The sequence below is a fragment of the Schistocerca cancellata genome, chromosome 5 (genome assembly GCF_023864275.1).
Source record: "Schistocerca cancellata isolate TAMUIC-IGC-003103 chromosome 5, iqSchCanc2.1, whole genome shotgun sequence".
Classification (NCBI taxonomy): Eukaryota; Metazoa; Arthropoda; class Insecta; order Orthoptera; family Acrididae; genus Schistocerca; species Schistocerca cancellata.
Genome location: NC_064630.1, coordinates 377,508,856 through 377,531,939, shown reverse-complemented (window position 1 = coordinate 377,531,939; position 23,084 = coordinate 377,508,856). Strand labels below are relative to the sequence as shown.

The following is a 23,084-nucleotide window of genomic DNA, read 5'->3' as shown; positions in this document are numbered from 1 at the left end:
CGTACTGAGATGGCTGAAAGCTGTTTTGAATGCCAACGGGTTTCTTACACGAAATTAGGTGTGTTAATGTGTTTGTGTATTTGGTGTATGTATATTTCTGTCCACCGTCCGTATCTTGGGACTGATTCCATCGTTGGGCAGTGGGAGTTGGCCCAAGTTCCCACAGAGAGGCATCAAAGCATCAAGACGCAAGGAAGGTGGGTTACGGATGTAGTGGTGCAGTATGGGACCTGGATTGGTGATTAGCAAATAGGACATTGAGTGCTGGGACTGGGTTTTGCGGATTGTGTACTGGATCCAAAGGTAATCCAAGAAGAAATAAAGGTTTGGGAAATGTGAGAGTTAGTATTGGATGTGAGTTGAGGTACACAGGTTTACGATCATCCATTCACCTCTGTTCTGCTTATACAGGGTATAATGGATATAAGTTCAGATATTTTTATATGTAGTCCCTTAATATATACAAACATCTTGCTTTTTCTCTGTGTCGCACAGTCTTTCCACAAACATGTTATACAATCTTTACGACCTGATGTTTTCTGCACAGTCATAACTGCACAACTAAGTGGACTATGCCTGTCAGTATAGATTAATCTGCTGCACTGTGGAAATAAGCATTAATGGCTAGGACTTGCCTCGCCTGCTTGGAGGTACTGCCCAGTCTAAAAACATACAAGTTGTAATGGCTATAACTGCTAGTCTGCAGATGACGTAAATATCGATGTAATGTTGTTCAGTATACCATCCTCAGTCACCAATAGAAATATCTGCTCTTATATCCGTCACACACCCTACACTTTCCTCACTTGTCCGCAGCACTACCAGATGGAATTCAATCTCATGGTGAGCTGAAATGGTTCAAATGGCTCTAAGAACTATGGGACTTAACTTCTGAGGTCATCAGTCCCCTAGAACTTGGAACTAATTAAACCTAACTAACCTAAGGACATCACATACATCCATGCCCGATGTAGGATTCGAACCTGCGACCGTAGCAGTCACGCGGTTCCGGACTGAAGCGCCTAGAACCGCTCGGCCACCGAGGCCGGCCATGGTGGGCTGAGTTCATAATTATGTTAATGCATGGTGTTTGTTCTTTCGGACATGTCCGAAAGTACAGACACCACGCATTCATGTAACTGATTCACTTCGATAGGTAATGAATCCACCACTCTCAGTACGGAGGCACATTTACGTCCGACCTTCTGCGGAAATCTCAAAATAGCAAGCATGGGGGACGTGGACAGGGACTGCAGGTATATGGCACTAGGTGGGATTGTGAGTCGGCCAAGAGGCGTGCCCAGATAGTCTGCACAATTGCGATAAATATTGCGTCTGGGTGGCGCAGTGGTTAACGCAACTTTCTAGTAAGCATGAGGCCCTGGGTTCGAATCCCAGTCCGGCACAAATTTTCGCTCGTCGTCGCTGATTCCGCGTGAAGTCCCGACGCAGTTCCCTTTCCTATCCTTTCTCTCCCCCCTACCTTTAGTTAACATAATTTGACATCATGATGTTTCGGCTCATCAGTGTATATTATTTCGTTCAGGCTTACTGGGATCCATGGAGCGATCAAAGTTGGTGTCTAAGCAGGATAGTGAAAGAATCTCCCAGGTAGAATGTGAAGTAGTTAGCCTTGGTGCTGTTATTAGGGAAGGGTCAGTTTTTATGTAATATCGGATGTGCTCTGGCATGTTTCTTTGCTCAAAGCTTGTGGAATCCCTTCGTATATTTTGTAGAGTTTATAGCGTTTAATCTACTTTAGAGCGTGTTATGTGCTGCTAGTTCCCACACAATATTGGTTGTAAGTAACTGCGAGCACGTTACTGAACTATCAGTGGTGTGTGCTACCACTGGCGATAGGGGACATTTTTATACGAAGGATTTGAGGAAAATATTTTGCAACAGGCCACTCTACAACTGTCGTACTTCTATCGTAACAGAAATGTGGATATTCATGTCCCTGCAAAATTCACTATTTCAGATTTAAAAATATCACATTCTTCAAAGCACGAAACATACAACTTCCACCGGCATGCGTTTGCAAAAGGTCTTGCCGAGAACACGAGAAAATCCTGGGCCTACGTAAAGTCCCGAAAGGGTCGAAGGCTTCTGTACAGTCACGCGTCGACCAGTCTGGTGTGGGAATACAAGGCAGCAAATGGAATGCTAAAGTTTTCGATTTCACGTTTAAAAAATCATTCATGCAAGAGGATCGTACAGACATACCATCGCTTGATCGTCGCAAAGACTCCCGTATGGCGCATATATAAACAGACATCCCTGTAGTCGAGAAGCAGCTGAAAGAGTTGAAAACAAATGTCACCAGGTCCGGATGGAACCGAAGATCCATTTCACAGAGTACTCCACAGCACTAGCCCTTTAATTTGCTCGCATCTATCGTGAATGTTTCGTCCACTGCAAAGTCTCAAGCAGCTGGTAAAGCGCAGGTGACTCCTGTATATAAGAAGGGTAAAAGAACAGACCCGCGAAATTAGAGGCCGCTGTCTTTGACATCGGTTTGCTGCAGAAGTCTTGAGCATATTCTAAGTTCCAATATAATAAATTTCGGTGAGAGAGAAAAGCTTCTGTCTACAAAACAGCACGAATATAGAAACCATCACTCGTGCAAAATTAAGTTTTCTCTCTTCTCTCATAGTAGCCTCCGAACCATGGACGAACGCCAACAGATAGATTTCATATTTCTAAATTTCCGAAAAACGTTGGTACGGTGTACCGCTGCCAACTGTTAACGAAGGTCCGAGAATACGGAATGCGTTCTCAGATACATGAGGGACTCGAACAGTTCTTAAGTAATAGAATCCAGTACGTTGTGTTGGACTGCGAGTGTTCATCAGACACGAGGATATTGTCTGGAGTGCCCCAGGGAAGTGTGACAGAATGCGAAAGTCTCGTCGTTGAGTGACTGTTGGAGGATACAGGATGCCTTAAACAGAATATCTGTTTGGTGTGATTAATGGAAATTTGCTTCAAATATAGAAAAATGGAAGTTAATGCTGATGACTAGGAAAAACAGTCTTTTCGAATATTAGTGGTCTGCTGGTTGACACAGCCACATCTAATCAAATATCTTGGCATGACAAGGCAATGCAATATGAACAGTAAAGAGCATGTAAAGTCGGCAGTACGGAGGGCGAGTGGTCGCCTTCGGTTTATTCGGATAATTCTAAGTATGTGTAGTGCATCCATAAGGCAGAATAGGCATAGAGCAATAGAGCACTAGTGCGATCCATTCTTAGAGTGCTGCTCGAGTGTTTCGGTCCTCCCAGGTCGATTTAAAGAAAGACAACGAATCAATTTAGAGGCGTGCTGTTAGATTTATTAGCAGTAGGTTCGATCATCAAGTAAGTATTATTGAAATGCTCGGACTCAGTTGGAAATCCGTGAACGGAGGACTACGATCAGTTCGCGAGACGTTACTGAGAAAATTTAGATATACATAATTAAGGCGAGACGGCAATGATCTCTTCGGTGCAGATGCACATCATGCTCGAACGCTTACGGAAATCGGCGAAATGCCGCTAGTAATGATGATAATGGGCAAGGAGCACTACATGTGTAGTACGTGGGTAAGTTGACAATTTAGGTCTGACAGGAGGAGTGCCAGGCTAGTCCGTGCAGTTATAATGAGCTCAGTGTCAGAGCATCGGCCTCTTAAGCAAGAGACCCAGGTTCGAATCCCAGTCCGGCACAAATTTTCACTTTCCCCCGTTGATTTCAGTCAATGGCCACTCGCAGCCATGTATGTAATTCCTTTGTGTATTAAGACATAGACACAGTCTTCTTTCCCTTGCTCTACTTGGAAATGGAACAGGAAAGGGAACGACTAGTAGTGGTAGATGGTAACGTCTGCCATAAACTAAATGGTGATTTATCTGGGATTACTTTGGCCATTTGTTGTTAACTTTAACTCACTGGTGGGAAAAAATTTAATTTTTTGTTACTAAAATTACGCTATTAGCGTGGAGCAAATTAGACAGCATCCATTTACTATGTGTGAATAATGATCTAGAAGGTAGTGAATTCTATGAAATAACATCGTGTTGGCAGCACCCAACTCAATATTGTTCATAAATATTTTAACAGCTATTACTCCCCAATAACGTTCACGTCAGTTAAGCTAAAAATACAGTGAGTGTAATTTTGCATTCCGTCAGTATTAGGTAACAAGGTCAGAAACTGTTATTTCTGTGAAATTCAATTTAGATAATATATTTAACACTTCTTTAAAATGGTGAACATCTTTGCAAAATATGGGGTTATCTTAGCCCGGGCCAAAGCAACCTCAACAAGAAAATGAAATGGTATTAGAGTCTGAATGTGATTCTTACAGTTTTTCTGGTGTGGAAGATGATGTCCAGCATTACCAAATGTTGAAAACCAAATTATCAGCTGAGCAATATGCTACGGTTTTATACGACAAAGACGAATATTCCGGAATTGGGACTGAGTCGACTGATGAGGGCACTTAGGTGAACTGTATGGGAAAGACAAAGTCCACTGGAAATGACCAGAACAAAAAAATAAAGTATTATATTTTTGAGAGAATTTGAGAATTATTAGTCCAACACGACTAACAAAACATGGCTATTTTCAGGTACCAGAGCTTCAATAAACGGTGTAATAATATATTTGTATAATAATATATTTCCATGATTCGACTTTTCTATGAAAAATTTCTGTCTTACGTATGTAGTCTTCATCCTACACTACTACAATAGCATCCCTTTGCCTGTCTTCTAGATAATTACTCTTTCTTATTCAATCTTCGTGTTCAGTTTACTGACGATGCATATTTCCTCCCCATTCTTCCCAGCAAACTGCTCCTCTTTGGATAAGACACCTGTGTTTAGTTACAGATCTGATTACGCCAGGAGCTGAAACATCATTGTAATTAAAGACGTACAGGAAGTGAAATGGACTGTTTTATTAAGAAAAAGGGCTTAATTAGCACTTACTAGCGTAATAACTCACATCGAATACGTTTTAATCAGCACCCCCTCACGCCACTGGTCAGAAAGAAACAAAGCAATTAAAATACATGAAGCTATCAATAAAGGACATCAGTCCCCGCCACTACAATCCCGCTATCCAATCAGAAATCAAGTTTCAATGACTTTCTTGACAATGTGGCATTAGGAGCAGGATGAAATAATATTATACACACTGTTTCTTTTTAAGTTCAAAAATGGTCCAAATGGCTCTGAGCACTATGGGACTTAACAGCTGTGGTCATCAGTACCCCAGAACTTAGAACTACTTAAACCTAACTAACCTAAGGACATCACACACATCCATGCCCGAGGCAGGATTCGAACCTGCGACCGTAGCAGTAGCGCGGTTCCGAACTGAGGGCCTAGAACCGCTCGGCCACCGCGGCCGGCTCTTTTTAAGTGTTCCATATTTTACAGGAAATAGTAGTGGTCAAAATTAGAAAAAAAAGTCCTATAAACAGATGTCTGGAAACAAATACTTGTTGAAATTTGGGCCTTTTGTCCTACGACATATATTTGTCTGTTGACAGCACAGGTGGTGATCACCAGAGTATACACCCATATTTACACGTTCTTCAGTCCTTTTTCTCAAAGAATCACCAACTCGTGTGAACACACCTGGCTGCTCTCAAATCTGGCCACACACATGAGACACGTGACGCACTGCCGATGGGTATGGAGTTTACCAAAGCTTTCAAATGTTCCCATAGCCTTAAATCTCAGAAATTAAGGACAAGTAAACGGTGAAAGATTGGGGCGGGGGGGTAAGAGGAGATGCCACCTGACATCCTCGACCAATCCATCACCTATTCAAAATTTTTGTTAGGTACTGTCGTACAAGGCGTAGGAAATGGGCTGGTACCTCGACATACCTAAATCATATCCGTTGTCTTTCTGCAAGGCTGTTGTTGTTGTAGTCTTCAGTCCTGAGACTGGTTTGATGCAGCTCTCCATGCTACTCTATCCTGCAAGGCTAACGTTCTCTAAATAGTTTGTCGCACGGTAGTTCATTATAACAACGCCCATTTATATGTCTGCTAAAGTATGTAGCCCTATGAGACTGGCACTTGCAATTCCTGCCATCACACTGTCACTCGTTGATGCTAAATCGAACTTGTCTTGCTTCCATGACCGCACGATGGTTTCCATCTGGCCACACAAGCGATATGAGCAACTAACGCCCCAGGAAGACAAGCCCAGAGCAGTAAGTACTGACCTCGCCACAACTGACTGCTATTGCAATACACATTTTATATCTACTTTAGAACAGAACTGTCTCCCGTAAAAATGGGGTACTTACAAAAATAAAATAAAAGATAAGAAAAAGCATACCACTATGTTTATGTATAACACATGCAAGAATAAGATACGTTGCATGTCAGAGAAGTAATGTGAGAATTCAAGCGCCAGTTTCAAATAAATGTTACGTTTCATGTAAGTACGGAGACTAAGATAGTAACATTAATCGATTTAAATGTCTTGTCAGTCACGTGCAGCGAGATAATATTTTGTTCTTGAAATGTGTGTAACCTTGTTACTCCAAGGCGATGATTAGTCTGTGTTCCCACATGCTTTGTATCCGAGATAAAGAAAGGCTAGATTACCGTTAGAATTTTTGTCGAGCATTGTTTCTCAGTAGATAAAATCTTGCTTACCTGACAGGGTCGTTTTGAGTCTAAATACCTTTAAAAGTTTTATCATTATAACATACAGAAGAGAACGGAAAAACCGACTGAGCTACTCGAAGGTCGAATTAAAAACTAAGTACTAACCTACTCACCCACACCGGTAGTCTTACAGCGTTATATTAATCTGATTACCTTCATTGATTACAGCAACAATGCTGCGTTGCTGAGACGTTGTTTGCGGGCTGTTATTCGTTTACGTATAGTGTTGTGCTTGTAAACTGTAACGTCACGAAGGATAACAAGTACCGGAATTCCAGCTATTGCGCATGCACTGTATGGTAGGATTGTTAAACCTGTAATTGATTTGGTAGTATACAAGATGCGAAATTTAGTATTGAACTGCCACCCGTTCTAACAAAAGCGGCTGTAAACTGGCTAGCCATCGAGTTGGACTGAGCTTGAATGGCAGATACGAGTACGTCGTTCCACTATGCTTCAATATTCTACTCGTATGTCAGAGTTCGTCAATAGTAATGGCTGGCGAGTAGCAATGTGTCATCTCTCGACAACACACACGTTTTCAGTGGGTGAGAGATTTCGGAGAACATGCTGACGAGGGCTACATCGAACACCCTCTGTATCGAGGTCCAGGGGTTGGGCAAAAATATGGAAACTGCGAGAAATTCGCGCTTGAACATAAATGCAGATACTAGGCAAACCTGCAGGTGGCGCTGGTGTATTTGACCACGAAGGGCACATGTGAAATGTCCTCATAACGTCGCAAATGTTATGTCGTGGTCAAAACAGTGTCTGCGTAGTCGTAAGTGCATTTTGTCGCACGAACGTGAATTTGAACGTGAGCAGATTGCTGGTGCTCGTATGTTTGATACTTCCATATCCAAGGTAAACGGACGTTTTTGGTTTTTCAAGAACCACCGTATCGCATATTTGTACCACATACAGGGAAAGCGAAAAAATATCATCCACTAAACCACAACGTTAGCTAAAGTGTGTGTTCAGTGATCGCGACAGACACTCAGTGAAAAGGATTGTAACGAAAAATGAGAGAACAACAGCCGCAAAAGTCATTGTAGAACTGAATGTCGCATTCTCGAACCTTGTCAGCATCAAGACAAAACGAAAAAAGCTCAATAAGTTGCAAATTGCAGAGCGGACTCCAAAACGACACATCAGTGGAGCAATGGAAAAAAGTCATTTGGTCATGAAGTCTTGTTGAACATTGTTCTGGTCGAGTTTACGTCTGGCGTAAGCCGCCACAAACCTAAAATGCAGACTACTTGCTGCCAAGAGTGAAACATAGCAGTCATTCAATGATGACTTGGGCTCCCATATCATGGCATTCTATGAGCCCAATTGTTCCTCTGCAAGGTAGCATTACTGCCAAGGGTTATGTGCCCATTTTGGCTGATCAGGTCCAGCCCATGATACAACTGTTATTTCCCAATGGCGATGCTCTGGTTCAGGTCGACACGCCCTGTGCTTACACAGCTCACATTTGTCTCATCTTCCCTGGAAGTCGCAATCACCATATCTCAATATTACAGAGCCATAGTTATCCACCTCAATCGTCGTTACATGAATTTGCCACAATTTTACAGGAAGAATGGAAAAGGATTGCCTTGAAAACCATATAGGACCTGTACTTATCCATTCCGAGATGACTGGAAGTTGTTTTGAAAGCCAACAGTTTTCCTACACCTTATTGGGCATGACAGTGTCTTGTGTTTTTGGTGTTCCCATATTTTTGTCCACCTCCTGTAGGTCAGCATAGTGCGGACAAAATGTATTTTTGCATTGTCTTGTTGAAAGACAATGCCACAGAGTCTTCGAAGATAGTGCACAGCTACTGGACTTAACACATCAAACATGTAATGGCTGCTGTCCAAATTACTGGCTGTGTGAGCCAAAGGTAATTGTGTTGTGCACCCAATGACATCCCAGACCATTACGCCAAATTTCAGACCCTAATGACTATGAAGAACGCAATCTGGCAAAGTTCAGAGCCTCCACACATGGATACATCCATCGTTATGCTGTACACAGAACCAGGATGTCATGGTACCAGTCCTGTGTCCAGTGTGGTCGGTGAGTCCCTGACACTGCGCCTCTTTATTGCCGCGTCAATCGACTCTGCAACAGTTGTCACCCTGCTGACTGTGTGTAGTACTACAGAGAAGCCACATTGCCAGTAAGGATATGCGCCCATTTCCTGATACCTGGTATATGACTGTATCTGTACGATCCAGCTTGGCCGAGTAAAGACTATGTCTGTCCTCTTTGGTGCTAATCACATGGGGCTGCTAAGATCCTGCATCATGTTTGTTACGGCCCTCCTGAATCCATTGATTCCATATTCGCATAACAGTTTTTCTACCCAGACCAACACGAGTAGTAATATCGCGGCACAGTAAAACACACTTTCGATGGGCCACGATCCAGCAGCTGTCATATTTCAACACACACTGGTAGACATATCTCCATACTCAAAGACACAATATCGTGCATAGTGGAGGATACCTTGTAACACACTTTCCCTTTCCTGTTCCTCTAGCAAGTTCATTGCTCCACTTCTTAACTGTGTCAACAGAGGTGCTATACTTTCCACATTTTAGGTGATCCAAGACAGAAAAATCAAGAGAGTTGAGGTCATGTCTTCTTGGAGATCAAGGTGCAGATTCTGCTCCACTTGTCATCTTGGACAATACTGGTGTGTTCGACACTATATAACAGTAGTAGTAAAATGTGCCAGTTCTCCATCATACATCTACCACTTTCCTAGGTGTCAAGTAGAGCCTAATTAGAAGGAGACAGTCGAAAAGTTTATATTTGTGCTAACTACAGTAGGAACGCAATGGGCATTCAAGATACAAACTGACCTTTGACATTTGCACTGCAACTTACAGGGGCAACAGCAAATGTATGACATCAAAATGCCCCAAGTCACATCCACCCTCCCCCTCCCACTCCCGTTACCTGCCCCTCTCCTCTCCTCTCCTAAATAACACAACTTTCTTGGAAATATGCCAACCAGACAGCTTCTAAGCCAACATGGACGTGTTTTGCTCTCTGAGTCACAACCCACTATTTTACTGGCCATTTAAATGGAACAGCCAATCAAAGCCCAGTATTTTACTAGCCATTACCAGTTACAATTTCATCCCAAAAGCTAAATTGTCAGTAATACTTATAAAAATACGTAAGATATTAGCATTTCAATTGTAGGCCCTCTTGCAGCTATGTCACTGATAGTACAAACGTTTTTACAAGTTTTTTTTAGTAATTATTCACCTCAGCAAGTGTCATTTCAGGGGGACAAGGTTATGCATCATTTTCTACATTAAAAAAGTAACTGGTGTTATTGGCTGGCTAATACAGCTTTTTTTATCACTTTTGTTCCTAAACATACTTGAGGTTATGTTGCTAGTGATACAGAGATAGAAGACTGTAAAATTGACCAGTTGGAACCATAGTTCCAACTGGTCAATTTTACCCAAGAGCTTTCTAAAAAAAGTTTATAGCCTTCCTTTCCTTAATCAACTGCTAAATAATACCAAGATTTATAGAATATTTAATCACCAAACATAACTTTTACCGACACTTTAGCACAGCTAACTGTATGAAAAATGTGTTTTGGAGAGATCTTTAACATGGTATATCACTTAAACTGTAAATTTTAGTAATACCCAAATTCAACAATGAAAAGCACCAAATATGATATGCTAGCTTCGTAAACACTTGGATCAACATAGTGGCTGTTTGGTTCAGTTGAAAGGCTTGCTGTACAACATCTGAATTTAAAACACATTCTTATAGGTACAAAACAACAGTTCCTGTGCATTCAACTGTCCACTTTCAGTTTCTTTTCAGAGTCAGCCAAACATTATAGTGACCCCACACTGGGGTATTAACTTTACCTTGCAGTTCAAAACGTCTGTCATGTTCTACTGATGATTATGGTGACTACACTTTCTACGCACAAATTTAGGACACATTACATATTTTGATACTGCAAGAGAAAAGGTATTAATTAAATGTAAAACCTGTAAAACATCACTTTAATTTGTTAGAAAAAGTACATTAATTTATACTTCCACTTTAAATTTGTACCATACCACCTAACCAGTACTAAGCAAACACACCATGAGTTGTCTGCATTAAGATAAATAAGAAAACATTCCCCCTATTGTGTTCCTTCACCATGGAACAACAAATCTATGTGCTCCTGTATCCTGCTTCACTCCATGTGGTATTGGTCAACTTATCATGTGCCTTCTACAATTCCTCCAGCATATTTTGACTTCAATGAAGAAATCAGGTACAGCCAAGAGTTGCAAATGGTATATGTTTATTCTTTACTGGTTTGAGATGTACACAGGTTATCCTTCTTCAGGAGCTGTTGAACGTTAACCCTGTTACAAATGGAAATGTATATTCAAATCCAGAAAAGAATTAATATTTACCATTCACAACTTTTGGCTGTACCTGAGTCCTTAACCAAATAAAATTATTGTATAGTTGCTGATAATGATCAGCCATGTTTGTGATATTAAAATCATTCAACACATGGAATAAGAATTTTAAAGTGCCACATGCGAATTTGACAATTAGATTTTTAGTGGCGTATTCACAAGAATCGAGTGCTGGCACTGACTAAAATAACTGTTGTGGTAGAGTGAGCCAATCACAGGATTTGCCACTGACAGAATTTACAGAATGACTGCTACCAAGTTTGCGAATGTACAAAATAACTTAAAGTGCTGTTGTATGTAGTCTTACAATGTTCATGTCACTTGACAGAAGCATGTGAAGGGTGGAGGAAAGAAAGGGATTCATTAGTAATTTGATCATGTTGAGACACTATGAAAAACAATTCTGGGATCAGCACATTTTGTCACTGACATTGATTTCAAATTAATTTTATGCAAGATTAGAAGTTTAAAAAACTATACCAAACAGACAAAGAAACTGGTGCACCTGCCTAATACTGTGTAGGGCCCCCACGAGCATGCAGAAGTGCCACAACACGATATGGCATGGACTCAACTACTGTCTGAAGCAGTGCTGGAGGGAACTGACACCATGAATTCTGCAGGGCTGTCCATAAATCTGTAAGAATACGAGGGGGTGGAGATCTCTTCTGAATAGCATGTTGCAAGGCATCCCGAATATGATCAATAATATTCATGTTTGGGGAGTTTGGTGGCCAGAAAAAGCATTTAAACTCAGAAATGTGTTCCTTGACCCACTCTGTAGCAATTCTGGACGTGTGGGATATCGCATTGTCCTGCTGGAATTGCCCAAGTCCATCAGATTGCACAATGGCTGTGAATGGATGCAGGTGATCATACACGATGCTTATGCATGTGTCACCTGTCAGAGTTGTATCCAGATGTATCAGGACTCCCATATCACTCCATCTGCACATGCCCTACATCATTACAGAGCCTCCACCAGCTTGAACAGTCCCCTGCTGACATGCAGGGTCCATGGATTCATGCGGTTGTGTCCATACCCATGCACGTCCATCCGCTCAATACAATTTGAAATGAGACTCATCCGACCAGGTGACATATTTCCAATCATCAAAAGTCCAGTGTCATCAAGGGTAAACGAGTAAACCTTTGGCTCCATAAGCCCATATTAATGTTGTTTCATTGAATGGTTTGCACGCTGAGACTTGTTGATGGCCCAGCATTGAAATCTGCAGCAATTTGTGAAAGAGTTATACTTGTGTCACATTGAATGATTCTCTCCAGTTGTTGTTGGTCCCATTCTTCCAGGATATTTTTCTAGCTGAAGATTTGATGTTTTACTGGATTCCTGATATTAACAGTACACTCGTGAAATAGTCGTGTGGGAAAACCCCACTTCATCGCTACCTCAGAGATGCTGTGTCCCATCACTCATGCACTGGCTATAACACCACGTTCAAACTCACTTACATCTTGATAACCTGCAATTGTAGCAGCAGTAACCGATCTAACAACTACGCCAGACACTTATTTTCTTATATAGGCATTGCCAACGGCAGCACCGTATTCTGCCTGTTTATATATCTCTGTATTTGAATACGCATGCCTATACCAGTTTCTTTGGAGCTTCAGTTTATTTTACATTATTCAAATGGCAACACTGACTTTATTCCACTGGCATTAATCTCAAACTTTCAAAATGACAGAAACTGAGACTCTTCAGATGCCAAAGGCTATGTAAAAAGCTACAGGTTTGTTCATGAACCCGGATTTTTATTAATTCTAACCACAAAGCCAAATTAAGCACAAAAAACAAAAATGTTAATTAATGTGACTTAGGATATGGTTGAGAAAAACTTAGCCCCCCTTCAGACAATATAGTGTATCGTCAATTCGTGGAAGAGGGTAAATGTCCTTTTTAGTTACCTTATTAAGCTTTCTGTAATCAACACAAAAGCACCAACTGCCATCCTTCTTCCTAACAAGGACCACTGGTGACAACCATGGGCTCTGCAAAGGCTGAATGATGTCATTCTTCATCATTTTCTATACCTCATCACGAATTATTCGATGTTCCATTGCTGACACATGGTATGCTCTCTGGTTTATTGGCTGATGATCTCCAGTGCTAATCCGGTGTTTCACTGTCGATTTGTCTAATGTCCTCTTCACATGTGGATTGAAGCATTCAGAAAACTCTTGAAAAATGGCAAGTAGCTTCTTCTGTTGTTCCTTAGTGAGATTTGGTGATAGTCAAGCTAGAAGATCTTGTCTCGTAGTGGTAATGCTAATTTCACTCAAAGACTCGGCATGGGAGGTTTCTATGACACTCAGCTGTTCTACAATTAATGGCTCAGCATTTGTTACACACGTCTTGGAAGGATCTGCGGTTCTCAGCAACAGTTAACTATCCACAATTCACTGAATCTGTTCTTAAACCAGATGACAGAGGCTGGGATGACCAAGTTATTCTCCAGTAGTATGCTTCTCTTACATTCCACTACAAGATCCACGGGGTGCTGCATGGAATGACACATGACAGTTACCTTTCTAGCACTGACTGCAGGAATGATCACTTCATCCAGCACACACAGTTTCCACACACTCGAATGCACATCTTCCTGTCCACAGTATCTCATCTCATCTAGCATAATCTTCGAGCGACCACAATCTATAATTGCCTGAGAAGCTTTCAACAAGCCCCATTCGAGAATGACGTCATGAATACACTACTATGGGTTGTGTAAGGCCACTTATACCCACATGAATGTTACATCTTCCTGTAGGTCTACATCTACATGACTACTCTGCAATTCACATTTAAGTGCTTGGCAGAGTGTTCATCGAACCACAATCATACTATCTATCTACCATTCCACTCCCGAACAGCGTGCGGGAAAAATGAACATCTAAACCTTTCTGTTTGAGCTCTGATTTCTCTTATTTTATTTTGATGATCATTCCTACGTATGTAGGTTGGGCTCAATAAAATATTTTCGCATTCGGAAGAGAAAGTTGGTGACTGAAATTTCGTAAATAGATCTCGCCGCGACAAAAAACGTCTTTGCTTTAATGACTTCCATCCCAATTTGCGTATGATATCTGCCACACTCTCTCCCCTATTACGTGATAATACAAAACGAGCTGCCCTTTTTTGCACCCTTTCAATGTCCTCCGTCAATCCCACCTGGTAAGGATCCCACACCACGCAGCAATATTCTAACAGAGGACGAACGAGTGTAGTGTAAGCTGTCTCTTTAGTGGGCTTGTTGCATCTTCTAAGTGTCCTGCCAATGAAACGCAACCTTTGGCTCGCCTTCCCCACAATATTATCTATGAGGTCTTTCCAACTGAAGTTGTTCGTAATTTTAACACCCAGGTACTTAGTTGAATTGACAGCCTTGAGCATTGTACTATTTATCGAGTAATCGAATTCCAATGGATTTCTTTTGGAACTCATGTGGATCACCTCACACTTTTCGTTATTTAGCGTCAACTGCCACCTGCCACACCATACAGCAATCTTTTCTAAATCGCTTTGCAACTGATACTGGTCTTCGGATGACCTTCCTAGACGGTAAATTACAGCATCATCTGCGAACAACCTAAGAGAACTGCTCAGATTGTCACCCAGGCCATTTATATAGATCAGTAACAGCAGAGGTCCCAGGACACTTCCCTGGGGAACACCTGATATCACTTCAGTTTTACTCGATGATTTGCCGTCTATTACTACGAACTGCGACCTTCCTGACAGGAAATCACAAATCCAGTCGCACAACTGAGACGATACCCCATAGGCCCGCAGCTTGATTAGAAGTCGCTTGTGAGGAACAGTGTCAAAAGCTTTCCAGAAATCTAGAAATACGGAATCAACTTGAGATCCCCTGTCGATAGCGGCCATTATTCGTGCGAATAAAGAGCTAGCTGCATTGCACAAGAACGATGTTTTCTGAAACCATGCTGATTACGTATCAATAGATCGTTCCCTTCGAGGTGATTCATAATGTTTGAATACAATATATGCTCCAAAACCCTACTGCAAACCGACATCAATGATATAGGTCTGTAGTTCGATGGATTACTCCTACTACCCTTCTTAAACACTGGTGCGACCTGCGCAATTTTCCAATCTGTAGGTACAGATCTATCGGTGAGCGAGCGGTTGTATATGATTGCTAAGTAGGGAGCTATCGTATCAGCGTAATCTGAAAGGAACCTAATCGGTATACAATCTGTACCTGAAGACTTGCACGTATCAAGCGATTTGAGTTGCTTCGCAACCCCTAAGGTATCTACTTCTAAGATACTCATGCTAGCAGCTGTTCGTGTTTCAAATTCTGGAATATTCCATTTGTCTTCCCTGGTGAAGGAATTTTGGAAAACTGCATTCAATAACTCCGCTTTAGCGGCACAGTCATCGGTAACAGTACCATCGGCACTGCGCAGCGAAGGTATTGACCACGTCTTGCCACTTGTGTACTTTACATACAACCAGAATTTCTTCGGATTTTCTACCAAATTTCGAGACAATGTTTCGTTGTGGAACCTATTAAAGGCATCTCGCATTGAATTCCGTGCCAAATTTCGCGCGTCTGTAAATTTTAGCCAATCTTCGGGATTTCGCGTTCTTCTGAGCTTCGCATGCTTTATCCGTTGCCTCTACAACAGCACTCGGACCTGTTTTGTGTACCATGGGGGATCAGTTCCATCTCTTACCAATTTATGAGGTATGAATCTCTCAATTGCTGTTGCTACTATATCTTTGAATTTGAGCCACATCTTTCCCATTAGCCACCTTTCAGCAGAAATGTTTTGTTGTCGACGAATACAGTTTTCTGCAATTGGAGATGGTACTTTTCTGAAATGACTAAATATGATGCTGCAGAGTCCACAAGAGCTTGGGCTGGTCAGCCATCCATGAGGATATTGACTTAGTTTCCTATCATTTTTGTAGAGATCGACAGCGGAGGATTTTTCTCTTCAGTGGCCTCATCTCCACAGAAGGTTGCACCCTTTAGTCTTCAAGGTTGCAGCAGCTAGGTGATCGGCTGGAGCTTCTACACAGTGATGGAGACCTTGATCGGCGTGTTGGGGAGCATCGTCTCCAGCGGCTAGCTTGCGGCGATAGTGACCTACGTTGGAACTCCATCCACATCTTCTTGCTCATCGTCGTCGTTCTGGAGTTGGCGTTGGCTAAGATCAGTCTGCTGTCTTCTGGCATGGGCGTCATCAAATATCCGTCACCTTTCTCGACAATAGCGCACCACATGTCCCGGTCATCCGCAGTGGAAACATACTAGTTGGTTATCCTGGGTCCTCCAGACGTCAGTCTTCCTTGGTGCCCAAACAGGTTCCTCGTGCGGCATTGTAGGAACGAACTCTGCCTGGGTCTCAACTTTCTCGTCGTTTTAAAGGGAAATGAAGGATGAGAGGTTGCGTTCAATGTCTGTTCCACTTCCTCCCTTATGACCTCTTGAAGCATCTCGGTTTTTTTTGCTTGCTGTGCAATCAAAGTGCCTTCTGAACTTCCTCTCTCACTATCTGTCGAAGAACACTTGCGAAATCAGTTTCTTCCTCCATCACAGACATCGAAACAACGTTTGGAAGCCTTTCAAAATTTTTGCATGTAATTCTTTTTCAATGCATTGTCCCGATATATTGGCACCATTTTATGAAGTCATCTGCTGTCGAAACCTCCTTTGGGAGTAGGGCTCGATACATGTCCTAAGCAACACCCTTCATGAGATGTGCAATCTTATCTTCCTCCTCCATTGTGGGATACACTATTTTATACAGATCCATGATGTCTTGAATATAAGATGCTTTAGTTTCTCCTAGACACTGTGCCCTGAGCTTCTGTCGTTGTGTGTTGCCGAAATACTTGCGCAGTTCTGCCTGGAAAACTTCCCAGCTTGTGAACTTCTCCTTGTTGTTCTCATACCATTGCTTGGCAGTGCCCACCAAGTAAAAAAATACGTTAGCCAAACATACGGTATTATCCCATTTGTTAAATTTGGCTATACGCTCATATACCATCAGCCACTTGTTTGGATCTTGACCATCATCACCAGAGAACCCGGAAGGATGTCTCATGTGGTGGCACACAGTTGCTGTCATCGTAACATCCTCTTCTTCTTCTGTCTCTGGTTGATTGCGATCTGCTGAGTATGGCTCAAACTCGGGTTTCTCGCCACGTAAATGGCGGCTCTGTCGTGGCCTGATGAGAGCCACTGTGTCGTCGATATTGTGTGCTATCACAAGTTCCAATACCCAGCACCTCCACTAGAATAATGTCATGTAGAAGAAGGTGAAAGTAGCTGAATGATAAACACTAACTTCACTTAACGAAGGTTTATTCAGCAATTGCACATACAAGAGCGCGGAGCGAGCTGCCTCCAGGCAGAACACATACAGTATCTATACAGCTACAGAACAATCCAGTACAGTGATTCTTTACATTTGTGGATACTTCTAGAATACACTCAAACTGAATATAGAAATTAAAATTCTACAGTCCAGGTGAGTTTTGAACTCACAACCCTCGGTGCAGCAGTAAACTGTTCAAATCAGGGAAAATCTGCTACTTCAAAAATATATGAAAATTCTGAAGGTACTTTGGGCAATATAAGCCTACCTGATTTGAGACGTAAGTGCACTCAGGTTAGTTGAAAAATTGGACACTGAACTGTTTCCAAACTAGGTAACCCACAGAGTGAAAATACCTATGGCTTACCAAATTATATCCTAAAACATTTAATTGACATTATACTGTTTCCTCTGCCTTAGCTTATAAACTGCATGTTTCAAGTTGGAAAAGTCACTGATGGCTCAAAGTACACAACTGTTGTCCCAGTTTATAAGGAAGGAGACAAAAACAGTCCTGACAGTTAAAATGCCAATGTCCCTCATTCCCATTGTATCTAAGGCCACAATACACAGCATAAATGAGCGACATGCATCTTCTTAGAGAACAATAAGCTGAGACTATATGGCTTTAGGCCATTGAAGCTGTAAAATCTCTGGCTGCAGGTGATCTGGAATCCTTTGAAAAGCATTCTTTTGCCTGTGCTATGCTCCTCAATCTGAGCAGAGTAATTGACACTACATCACTTTATGTCCTAATATATAAATTTCAAGAATATGGAATCAAGGACAATGAATTATCATTAATCAAATCACATCTGTTAGATAGGAGACAAGCTGTCACTGTAAATAATTGTAGATCAAATGTCCTACTTGTTACTATAGGCATGCTTAAATATTATATCTTATATCATACAGCCCTCGTACTGACCAGTCACAATACAGATGAAATGAAAAGGAGAACAGAGATAATGGTGGATGTGCTTACACAGTGGCTACAAAAAAGGATCAAATATTAAATAAAAACATAACTGAAACAATATATTATTACATCCACAAACAAAGTGAAACGATAAATGAGTGTAAATCTGTCAGACTACTATTAATTCAATTGGGCCCAAAACTGAAATGGGATGCACACACAGAACAAATGTGCATTAAACGACAAAGAGTGATTTACTTACTATGTAAATTAAAATCCTACAAAAACAGTGTTTATGTGGCAAAAAAAGCAGTGAGAACAATGATAAGAATTCCAAACAGTGTCATCCCAGCCACGTTCCAAATTAGAAAACATTAATTGTGCCATCTCTTAGTATTAAAGCCTGTCTCCTCTCAATAAAGCAACTAGTAAAAACTTCCAACTGTACTATTTGGAGGCAATGAGTTCTGACCAGTGTGCTGCAGGAGGATATGGTATGGGCAATGTTTCAAGTACTTGTCCTAAAGTTCTCTTCCATGTGATCAAGGACGTCATCGTCAAAGTCAAGAGCACAGTGTGTGCACGGAAGACCACAGCCAGCCCTCCTAGTTTCAAACATACTAATTTCTCGCAACTGTTGCTGTAGCCGGACAAAGGCATTATGTGATGTCATAATTACAAAAGGGACTGATGATGGCATCCTCTTCTCGGCTTCTGCATGTATTGTGAATTTGAAGATTTGAAAGTGATCCGATCTTGAAACTTATTTTATATCCAAGTGATACATTTTCGAACATGGGTGTCTTATCAAAACCAAGTCCCCTCTTAGCCCCTAAAAGGATATAATAGGAATTTTGAATTACCCTGTATAAAAAACTACCCTAGCAGTGAGAAACATATCATACCATTCCTTTGAGAGTTATTTGCAGTACCTATTCATTGGCATCTGTGTTTATGAAAAACAAGATTTCCATAATAGTGTCATATCCTAAACCAAACTGTTAATTTTTGATAAATGTAATGTCCAATTTTTAAAGTATTACTGTCTATGCATTAAAAGCTATATCATGTACATCATCAGTGGTAGATGAATGAAAAGGGCCATACCACATCTACTTCCGGTCATACAACCAGGCTGAAATATTGTCAACTTCTGACAAGATACTCACTTTCAATGAGATATGTCAAACTGCAGCTGTCTGCAGAGGAAGACAACATGATGATGGAACTGATGATTGGTGTGTGTGTGTGTGTTTAGGTTTTCAACTCACTGGGCATCGGGCCGCTGACATGGGTGGTCCCAGCAGAGTTGCTGCACCCATCGGTGAAAGGTGTGGGTACATGCCTGATGACAGTTGTTCTGGGCCTGTACGGGTTTGCCGTGGTGCGGCTCTTCCAAGTGGTGGCCGACGCACCGGAGTTGGGAGAGCATGTCGCCTTCTGGGCATTCGCTGTCTGCTGTGCACTCGGCTTTGTCTTCGTGCTACTTGTGCTCCCTGAGACCAAGGGCAAGTCCTTCCTGCAGATCCAGCAGGAGCTGCAGCGGAAAGCAAATTCCCCTGGATGAGGGCTACACAATTCTCAACTATGACTCGCTACACAATTCTCAACTATGACTCAAGTGTGGACAAAATGAACATGAGTTGCTGTGCATTACTTGGTGAATGTGCGTGCAGACAAATGAATACGACTCATTCTGCTGAATCAGCAGAACTCTTAAAACCAGACATGTGTGTTTCCTGCAGATGAAACTGTGGTGTAGAATCGTCAATGCATGTACAATGCTCTCAACTAAACATTTCCTTTTTTAGTTTTCTACGAAATCATACTCCCCTCTTATAATAAAGCACACCAGTTCAAGTATTCTTCCTTTATGCAACACTTCAAAACCGTAATTCTGTAATTTTTATCACACAAAGTAATGTAAAATGTTATCAGCTTGGAAATATAAGTAAATGAATTTGTAATAAAATGTTATCTTCGCAGTATTTACCTCCACCCCCTACCCCCCCCCCCTCTCTCTCTCTCTCTCTCTCTCTCTCTCTCTCTCTCTCTAAGGAAGAAGTAAGACTCAAGTTTAGTGTCTTGTGGAAGGTGAAGTCATTAAAAACAGACGACAAGTTTGGCTTGGGGAAGGATGGGAAAGGAAAGAAATTGGCAGTCTCCTTTTTGAAGGGACAATCCAGCACTTCTTTTTAGTGATTTATTGAACCATGGAAAACTAAATCTGAATTGATGGACATGGATTTGAGCTATCGTTGTCCTGTGTGAGAGTTCATTGTCTTACCATTGTACCAACTCTTGGTAGTCATTCTTCAATATGCACAACTCAATTAAATATCATGATCATACATCATGCATTCACTAATAGACGGACAATTTTTGATGATAATTTTATCTTAAGAGTGTCAAATAAAACAAATTAACAGAAATAGTGACAAAGATAGAGTGTGTCATAGTCAATCTCATAATGAAATATAATTCCTCCATCTAAAAAGAAAATAGTGATTCAAGAAACAGCATTGACAAAAAACATGTGTTCCTCATAAAACTAATGAAGGAACAATCTTGAAGATAAGAAAGTTGCACAATGATATAGAATATAATTATTACATGTAGAACAGTCTTAAGAAATGTTTCAGTACATTTGGGGTTATGACTTTAAAAGAAAACTGGCAAATATGCAAAGATTTTTCTAGTTGCATCTAATTATGACCTTACGGAGTCAGTCGCATTTCATATAAAGTGTTAACAATTAGTGCTATTCCTTCAAAGAAAAGAAAAGAGATGTTTTCAAATTTAAAGACAAAGAAGTGGATCTCATGGCCGCATACTGGGATCTGTTTACTTTATCAAGCACAGTGTCTGCAAATACAACAACTGCAACACATAGGGGGTCAGTGATGACATTGTGATACAATGCAGGTAGAGTAATATGTCTGGTGCAGCTAACAGATAGCCATGCAATACAACTTCACAAAGAGGCTTAACTAGACTTGATAAACAAGACATGAGCTCTTGAAATGAGTCAAGGTGTTACATGTTTATGCTTATTTCAATACTAGTACAGCCACTACTATGAATCTGCAAAAGGTGTTATTGTTAACTATTGGTAGAATATGGGTTGGTCAAATGCAGTGTGATGGGCAGAGAATGCTATTACTATAAACCATATTACAAAAAATGGTTCAAATGGCTCTGAGCACTATGGGACTTAACATCTGAGGTCATCAGTCCCATAGAACGTAGAACTACTTAAACCAAACTAACCTAAGGACATCACACACATCCATGCCCGAGGCAGGATTTGAACCTGCGACCGTAGCAGTCGCGCGGTTCCAGACTGAAGCGCCTAGAACTGCTCAGCCACTGCGGCCGGCAAACCATATTACATTACATACAATTATGGATTCACTTTCAAGGTATAGGACACAGTTGAAAATGCTAAAGGACTAGAACACCCATGAGAATTGTTACCTTCTGTTAATAGCTAGTCAGAAAAAGTACTCAAAGAAACACAGTGTTCCTAGCAAAGGAAATCAGGATTTAGGAAGTCAGTTTTTTCCCCATTGAGTACATAGGCCAATGGTGTATTTCTCATTAATAGTGTGACACCTTAACGTGCAACACATTACATGGATGTGATGTCATGGAGGGAAAGCACACAAATGAAGGTATATTTTTATTCTCGAACTAGCCTTGAGTTATCACTGAGCCTGACAACACAGTTGCATTTTGGGATGAGAAATTCAGAATGACATGTTTGTGTGCAACAATATTGTTGTGGCAGACTAATGGTGTATGCAGAGATCAGCACTGATGGGCTAATGAATCTACATTTATTTGAAAAGGTCCTTTGACAGCTTGACGTATGTAGACATAGACGACATTCTCCTCCCTTTCGTTTTATCGTATGCGGGTGGCATTGGTAATGCTTCCCAGATTTTAGATGACAGAGCTCATCTCCAGACAGCTGCATTGGTGAATGATGTGCTGCTAAGTGATAGTGCCATGTGAACACTGCAGTTAGTTTGAAAAAGACTTGCCAAAAGGCTACCTAGTATCTGGTATGCTCATATTCAACACTGACTTATAGTAGTGTTTCAGCTAAAGACAGGAAGTACTCACTCACATACCACAATAAGATACAAACACAAGCTGAGACAGTAGTAATAGTAGTAGTAGCTTTATTCATCTGTAGATCTCTTTTTGCAAGGATATAGGACATGTGAAAGTATTTAAAAATTTATATCAATTTGAAATAAGCTAATTCGTATATACATATATTTACAGACTTCTAGTTAGAGACGATCATTAGATTTATTCTTGGTATACAATACTTTTTTTACAAATAACTTATTAAATAATGTAATGCCACATTGTTCACTCATATCTATTAGTCACTGCACACACTATACACACATTGCTTCATAATACTTCACTCACTACACACACACACACACACACACACACACACACACACACACACACACACACAGGTGATCTCTGGGCCATTTTCTGTACCGCAACTTCCCATTTGCTATCCTGAAAAGCTGAGTCAGCATCCCTCCATAATGTGTAAGATGTTGAGCTCAGAAAGAGGAAGAGGTGTTAGTATTGTGTTATGCATGGTTTGAGGTTAAGTATTTTTAGAAAGGAAAAA

At 41.1% G+C, this 23,084-nt stretch overlaps 1 protein-coding gene across 1 annotated transcript in view; it reads left to right on the top strand.

Annotated features, from left to right (window-relative positions):
• Positions 1-20,357, top strand: part of LOC126188026 (facilitated trehalose transporter Tret1-like) — a 102,254-nt gene extending 81,897 nt beyond the window's left edge. The window contains exon 5 of the mRNA XM_049929443.1: positions 19,680-20,357. Within this exon, the coding sequence (XP_049785400.1) occupies positions 19,680-19,988 (309 nt within the window). The 3' untranslated portion in view covers positions 19,989-20,357. The remainder of the gene's footprint in view (positions 1-19,679) is intronic.
• The last annotated feature ends 2,727 nt before the right edge of the window (positions 20,358-23,084 follow it).